General features: G+C 38.7%; 1 protein-coding gene across 1 annotated transcript in view; it reads left to right on the top strand.

Moving 5' to 3' along the window:
- Positions 1–540: 540 nt before the first annotated feature.
- Positions 541–8,223, top strand: part of sptbn5 (spectrin, beta, non-erythrocytic 5) — a 48,435-nt gene continuing 40,752 nt past the window's right edge. Inside the window, exons 1-6 of the mRNA XM_076108018.1 lie at positions 541–621; positions 1,269–1,391; positions 5,361–5,528; positions 6,284–6,400; positions 6,588–6,742; positions 6,890–7,118. Coding sequence (XP_075964133.1) covers positions 541–621; positions 1,269–1,391; positions 5,361–5,528; positions 6,284–6,400; positions 6,588–6,742; positions 6,890–7,118 — 873 coding nt within the window. The remainder of the gene's footprint in view (positions 622–1,268; positions 1,392–5,360; positions 5,529–6,283; positions 6,401–6,587; positions 6,743–6,889; positions 7,119–8,223) is intronic.

The following is an 8,223-nucleotide window of genomic DNA, read 5'->3' as shown; positions in this document are numbered from 1 at the left end:
AACTTTTGTGTAGAAATGTAACAAACGGTATGATGAATAAAATATGATGTATTGACAAAAAGTAAACTACCAAACAATATGTAAATCAGAATCTTAATACAATTAAATGATAGTGAGGATTCAGATCCTGTACTCGTGTAACAGTACTAATACCACAATATAAAAACACAAGTAAAGGTCCTGCATTCACAACTTTATTTATGTAAAAGTGTTTTTATATATGAGTGTGAGAATCCTAAAGAAGTCACATTATTCTAAGAAAAATCATAAAACTTCTATTAAAACAGTTTAAAATCATCTCATCGTGATTTCTTTTCTCTTATAAGAAAATTAGACTTTTGGGATTTAATAATAGAAATAAATTACTTAAAGATGAGGATTGTTGAGGTGTTTGAACTGAAATGTTAATATACACACACACACACACAGGCTACCTGGATTATGAGAGCTCGGGTATTTTTACAGCAGTGTTGTATTGAAGGTGTGACTGCTTCTGTCAGCATAAAGTAAAATAATATTTTAACTGCTAACTCAGAGCAGATGACCAATCAGCTGAGAGCTCACGAGACCGTCCAATCAGAGGAAACGCTGCATGAAATACGTTTAAATCTGACTTTAGAGGTGTGAGACGTAGCTTTTTGGGTTGTTTTTTCCACCACTGAAGACAAGAGCAAAGTATCTCAACAACTACCGGCCTGATTGCAGACATGTCTGCTCCCCAGAGCATGAACCCTGATGATTCTGCTAACCTCTAGCACCACCATTAGGACAAAAAATTCCCATTAAATGTTATTCAATGTCAAGATTTACGTGAAATATCCTGATCCCTTTCCTGCTCTTCAGAGAATAAACCCTTTAGATTCCTGCTGCCCTGAGGATGAACCATTTAGATTTGAACGACTCCATGATCTTTCCTGTAGCACCACGATCAAGACAAATACATCCCGTTCAATGTCAAGATTTAATGTATCAATTTCCGTGAAATTCCTGATCTCATTCATGCTCCCTGGAGGATGAACTCTTGTGATTATAATTACTCCACGGTCTTTCTTCTAGCGCCACCATCAGGACAAAAATCTCTCCTTAAATGTCAAGATTTAATGTACAGATTTCCGTGAAATATCCTGATCCCATTCATGCTCCAGAGAGGATGAACCCTTTAGATAGATAGAGCAGCAGGGCCAAAACAAGTCTTTAATGTTTTTTACCTGAAGAATAAGATGTATCATTTTGCATCTTCTTTTGGAACGTTCTCTGTGTTCTTCCAGCCAATCAGGATGGAGGGCGAGGAGGACGGGGCGGGGCGAGTCAGAGAGCTGCAGGAGCAGAGGATGACGGTCCAGAAGAAAACCTTCACCAAGTGGATGAACAGCGTCTTCACCAAGAACGGGGTGAGACAGGAAGCCATGAAGAAGAAGATATGTGGTTTATTAAAACTATCTGTATGAACAGATACCACAAGAGGAAGTATGCAGTCCTTTACTGCACTAAAAGTACTAGTACCACACTGTGAAAATACTCCACAACAAGTAAAAGTCCTGCATTCAAAACCTCACTGAAGTAAAAGTATATACAGTACATGTAGTTAAAGTAAAAGTATAGATTGATCAGTAAAATATTTCTTTCTGGATTAGAGTAAAAAGTACAATATATAACTCTGAAATGTAGTAAAAAGTACAATATATACCTCTGAGATGTAGTACAGGAAAAACTACAAAATGTACCTCTGAGATGTAGTACAGTAAAAAGTACAATATGTACCTCTGAGATGTAGTAAAAAGTACAATATGTACCTCTGAGATGTAGTACAGTAAAACGTACAATGAAATGTGCTGAGTGGATGTTTCCTGGGTTCATTCTGGTTACAGTGATAATAATACTCAAGACTGCCTTCATTTTGTGATTCAACACCAAAGACGACGGCGTGGAAACAGTAACACCCAGCAGAAGAACAGACGCTTTACTTTGAAAATCCAGTGCTGACACACTGAGATACAAACTGTGAAACCAAATGAAAGACAAGAGATTCACCTCAAACCTATTTTAGAAACAGAGAGTAGTGGAAAACTTGACTTGCATTTTTAGAGGTACTTTACTGGAGTATTTCTACTTTGTGTTACTTTGATAGCCAAGATTTTTATAAAATATGTTGCATTGTTATAGATTAAACAGGATATAAAAGAGTGCAATCATGTTTACCTCAGCATCAGCAATAATAATACAAATTTATAAGTTTTAATGTCATAATTACTTGTACTTTTACTTCAGGAACATTTCAGAACACAATACTTTTACTTGTAATGGAGTACTTTTAGTATGTGTGTGTGTTTATAGTTATTAATCCATTAATTCACGAGTCACATTCACATGAAACAAATGCGAAACTTTGTGTTGAATGAAACTTTACAGGAGAATAATAATAGGTTTTTGTGATGTCATGATAAAGTGACACAGCTGATGATCTCTTGTCTCAGCTTTGAGACGTTCCAGTCGCTTCTCTGTTTGATTCTTCGGGTTTGTTTTCTCTGATAACTGGCATCAGCTGTTGGCTGAACACTGAAGCTCGCTGCTGCTCCTCATTCCCAGAATTCCTCTGGGATTTATGGGGTGGGGGGGGGGGGGGGGGGGGGGAGAATGTGCACCGAGAGAAGAATGTGTTTCCATCCACACTGAGGTCATGTGTCATGTCATATTTAAAGGTGTTTTCGGAGGGTTAGGAAAGAATACAGATATGCAGCTACACATTTATTTAATGAGAAAACAAAACAAAGAAAAGCTTAGAGAAAAGAAGAGGACACTGTGGCCCCATGCAGACTGTAGTAAAGGGAGATACCATGAACAGGAAATAGAATTACAACAAAATGAAAAAAAGTCATGTTTTGTAGTTTCTAAAATATGAAGTAAATTGCTTTGCTTTGGAGTTTGGTTGGTGGCCATCTTAAGTCATGTAAAGAGATAAAGTGGGGTTAAACAAAAAAAATAGTTCTGTACTTTTGTTATTGTCAATAATAATAATAATAATAATAATAAGTTCACAAAGTGCTTTGACAGACAAAAGCAGCAAAAGCAAGGCAATAATAGCAATAACAGAAAGCTCAGTGAGACAGTCGATACGGTGTTAATAAAAGATGATAAGATGATAAGATGAATACAATTTTAAAAAGGAGTAAAATAATTTAGTAAAATCAACAAATATAAATAAAACAGAAATAAAACAGAAAGACGACATCACATGAAAGCCAGTCTGTAAACATGCGTTTTAAGAAGTGATATTAAGTAGATGAAATTAAAATAATTGAATACTGCAGAACTCTATAAATATTGTGTTGAAATACTCCTCGCTCCATGTTGGAGTACTATTGTCTAAAGTATTCTACTGTAAACTTCTTTGGAATGATAGGAACCAAACCAGGACAAGCAGACAAAGAAATATGTCTCTACAAGAATATGTCTGATATTTAATAGAACAAACTTCTGATGGAGAAACTCAACGCATCAGTCATAAAATAGAAATGTTTCTTAGTTGTAGCTCCGTTTATATACTTTAATAGACTCCATGATTATTTATACTATGACTAATGTTAAATATGTTGTTTTTATTTTCTGTCATGAACTCTGATGAACAATGTTATCTCCATGGCAACAGGAAATCAAACCAAGGTAATTGTATAAAAACGCTGTTGAGATAGCACAGCTTCCTGTTTCATGACAGCTTCCTGTTGCATGACAGTTTTCAGATTAACAACCTTAAACTAATTAACTGTAGTGTTGTCTTTAAAAAACAGTCGACAGTAAGAATGATGCTAGAAACGTTCACATGAACTATTTCTATCATAATATTAATACAATAGCAAAAAAAAGCTATAAAAGTGAAATATATATATATATATATATATATATATATATATATATATATATATATATATATATATATATATATATATATATATATATATTTTAAATAGTATAAATCCAATCAAAAAAAATATTATTTGAAATCTTTAAAACATATTTTTGGGCTGAAACCAGGTTTGTCAGGAGGTCTTCATGAGTGAGATGAGTCTCAGGTGTATTTCAGTTTAATTCTAACACCGCTCCTCCTTCAGACTTGTTTGTTGTCAATCAATCAGTGTTTCAGTTTTTTTTTTTTTAAATGAATCAATTCAGCGTATAGTCTATAAAATGTAGAGAATAATCCAAAATGTCCGTCAAAGTTTCCCAAAGTCCAAAGTGACGTCTTCAGATGTCTCGTTTAGTCCAAAAATACTCAGAAATATCCCTTTAAAAATATACAAAACAGAAAAGCAGCAAATCGTCACATCTGAGGGACTTTAAGTGAGTTTTTTCAAGCTAACAAAGTCCATTTACTGAAGCTACTCACATGTTTCCATCAAAGCCAATGAAAATACAGTACTGCTACTCCAACGAGTCTATCTGACAGCTGGTTACTAGTTTGTTAGATATTCAGAGATGTAATTAAATCTGATGTAATGTCTCCGGCTGCTCGTTCTTAGTGGATTAGTCGACTAATCGGTCATTTTGGTCTTTTTATCTCTTTATTTAAGAAACCTGTGAACACATCTCTGGTAAGTTTAAAGTGGTTTAAAGTGGTGCTTTTGTGTGATTTGCAATGACTTAAGAATTTCTTTGGTCGAGGACAGTCTTTGTATTGTCATAGTTTTAACTACCTAACGGTATATAAAGTATTGTAATTAACCATTTAATCATATACTATTATACACTATACTATTTTAAGCATAAATACAAGAAACTAGTTCCTTGTTGTCTCCCTCATGTTGGACTGTAAACATTAATACTTTTCAGTTTTTGGACTTTTTGTCAGACAAAATTAGCTTTTTAAAAGACATTTATCTCCATTGTTTGTGAGACAAAACCGCATTTCAGGCCAAAAAAAGTCAAAGGAAAATAAACTAAATTGTGTTTTCCCAAATGAGTGATGTTCAAAGCCTCATCGAGGAAGGTCTACTGGTCTACTTGAATTAAGAAGACCAGGTCCTGAGGTCATGGAGGTAAAATAGAGCTGAATGAAGACATGATGGACGTTCTGTTGGAGCTGTAACTCATGAACAGCATGAAGGCCGGACCGACACGCCTGTTATTGGGAGGAACTTGTCCACTTGACGAGCTGTAAGATGTTACCTGACCTGCTGATAACCAGGATGTCCTGAAGCAGACGTTATGTAACTCACTTCAGACTCTCAGGATGATTTAAGGGGAATTATGCTTTGAACTTCCTGTTTAAAGTCGCTGTAAACATGTCTGCTTACATCTTAGTAATAAATCTATATTGTACCAATATATTCATGTAAAAATAAATACTTGTTCTTCGCCTCTTGCAGGACAACGTGGAGCTGACTGACGTTTACACGGAGCTGAAGACCGGAGTCGCCCTCATTCGTCTGCTGGAGCTCATCTCCAGAGAGACGCTGCCTCCGCCCAGCCGCCGCAAGCTGAGAGTCCACTGCCTGGAGAACAACAGCATCGCCATCAGCTTCCTCAAAACCAAGGTAGCTCACCTGTTAGTCATCAAGAGTCCTGGAAACCAAGGTAGCTCACCTGTTAGTCATCAAGAGTCCTGGAAACCAAGGTAGCTCACCTGTTAGTCATCAAGAGTCCTAGAAACCAAGGTAGCTCACCTGTTAGTCATCAAGAGTCCTAGAAACCAAGGTAGCTCACCTGTTAGTCATTAAGAGTCCTAGAAAGCAAGGTAGCTCACCTGTTAGTCATCAAGAGTCCTGGAAACCAAGGTAGCTCACCTGTTAGTCAATAAGAGTCCTAGAAACCAAGGTAGCTCACCTGTTAGTCATTAAGAGTCCTAGAAAGCAAGGTAGCTCACCTGTTAGTCATCAAGAGTCCTGGAAACCAAGGTAGCTCACCTGTTAGTCAATAAGAGTCCTAGAAAGCAAGGTAGCTCACCTGTTAGTCATTAAGAGTCCTAGAAAGCAAGGTAGCTCACCTGTTAGTCATCAAGAGTCCTAGAAACCAAGGTAGCTCACCTGTTAGTCATCAAGAGTCCTAGAAACCAAGGTAGCTCACCCGGTACTTTTTTGTCTGTATTTTTGTCTCCATCTTGTGTTCATGTGTATTCATTACAGCTGTTATTTTGACTCAAATTCAACTGAACTAAAAATATAAATAAACCGATGAATTTAGCAGACATTTTTTGAGTGAACAAATTATTCAAATGATTCTCATAAACTGTCCGTTCATATTTAAAACCACTCAGTCTGAGACACTAACCAATCACTGTCTCTCCCATCAGATTCGAGTGGAGCTGATTGGTCCAGAGAACGTGGTGGACGGGGACCGTATGCTGATCCTGGGTCTGCTGTGGATCATCATCCTCAGGTTCCAGATCGGACCCATCAGCCTAGACGAGGTAGGGAATCAAACCCACAACCTCCTGTCCAGCTCACTAAGAAACGAATGAGTCCAACATTGTGTCGTCTCTTTGGTCTCCTTATCTTTCCTCTCTCCTCCCTTCCCTCCTCTCTCCTCCCTCCCCCTCCTCTCCTCCTCTCTCTTCTCCTCCCCTCCTCTCTTCTCCTCTCTCCTCCCCTCCTCAGGCGGGAGGAGGCAGTGTAGCTCATCGCTCAGCTAAGGAGGCTCTACTGATCTGGTGTCAGAGGAAAACTTCTGGTTACGACGGTGTCAACGTGAACGACTTCTCTTCAAGCTGGAGGAACGGACTGGCCTTCAACGCCCTGATCCACGCACACAGGTAACACACACACACACATACACACACACACACACACACACACACACACACACACACACACACACACACACACACATTTCTTTCTATTCACCATCCAATCTGCCTTCATCCCCTCCCCCCCCCCCCCCCCCCCCCCCCCCCCCCCAGGCCTGACCTCTTTGACTACAGTCGTCTCCATGCTGAGGACCCCCTCAGTAACCTGCAGCATGCCTTCTCTGTGGCAGAGCGTCAGTTTGGGATCATGCAGCTGCTGGAGGTGGAGGACATGGTGGTCAAACATCCAGACGAGAAGTCCATCATGACCTACGTGTCTCTGTACTACCACTACTTCTCCATGATGAAGCAGGGCCAGACCATCCAGAAGAGACTCACCAAGGTCTGAACACACACACACACACACACACCTACACACACAAACACACGCCGAGACACACACCTACACACACTTAAAAGATCACAATGCAGATGTACCCTGGGATGTACCCTGCCCCAAGCTGAATCTATTTGAGGGCGCTGATTGGCTAAATTGTATGTCACACATTTATATCTTTAACCAGCAATTGGCTAAACTGCTTCATAGACCCGCCTCTTTTGGGCAGTTTCTCCAGCGCCCCCAGAGACGTGCACACGCGGAGAGGACGTGCAGGAAAAGCATATATTTACCGCAGATATCATATTTTACACATATTACTGGGTGATTCCATATTTCAAAAACACAAATATTGACAATTTGTATAGTTTATTATTATTATTATTTATTTTATTTTATTTGTTGTGGCTCAAGGTGGGGCCCTAGCGCCCTCTATTGACCAGGCGCCACTGCTTGAGTATTTTCTCCTCATGACCCTTAATACTTCTACTCCTCTACATCTCAGAGAGAAATATTCTACTTTGTACTTCACTACATTTATATGACAGTTAAAGTTACTTTACAAGTGTATTGTTTTTGCAGAAAAATATATAAAAATGATTATTCGATTAATTGATTTTAAGAAAATAAACTATTTTTAAAATAATTTATATAGTTTTTCCAGTAAAAACATTTGCTGGTTTTAGATGTAATAATGTTAGTTTATTAGTAATAAAGTTTAGTCTCTGTACTTCTGTCTGCAGGACTAATGCTCATGCGGTCTCATGTCAGGTGACCAGGTGGTCAGGTGGTCAGGTGGCCAGGTGGTCAGGTGACCGTGGAGCCTCTCTATCCTGTGTAGTCCACTGTGGGCGGGGCTTCAGCCACTAAGCTCATCCGATCAGATCACAGTCTGAGACGCTGCAGCAGAAACAAGCTGCACACTTTTACCTGCTGTTAGCTCAGAGAAACAGGAAGAAGAGCTCAGTCAGAACTAAAGCACCGAGGATCTCTGTGGATTTAAGAGGCTCTCATGTGTTTCTAGTTGTTGTTGGTTATCTCTGTTGGGTTGTTGGTCAGCTTACATACTTTAGTTTTTAAGCTTCGTTGTGGCTTCAAAGCTGAAAGGGTT

This window comes from Anarhichas minor, unplaced genomic scaffold, assembly GCF_050575085.1.
Source record: "Anarhichas minor isolate MPS153535 unplaced genomic scaffold, ASM5057508v1 ptg000040l, whole genome shotgun sequence".
Lineage (NCBI taxonomy): Eukaryota > Metazoa > Chordata > Actinopteri > Perciformes > Anarhichadidae > Anarhichas > Anarhichas minor.
Note: the sequence above shows the minus strand (reverse complement) of the source record. Positions and strands in the feature narration are given on the sequence as shown.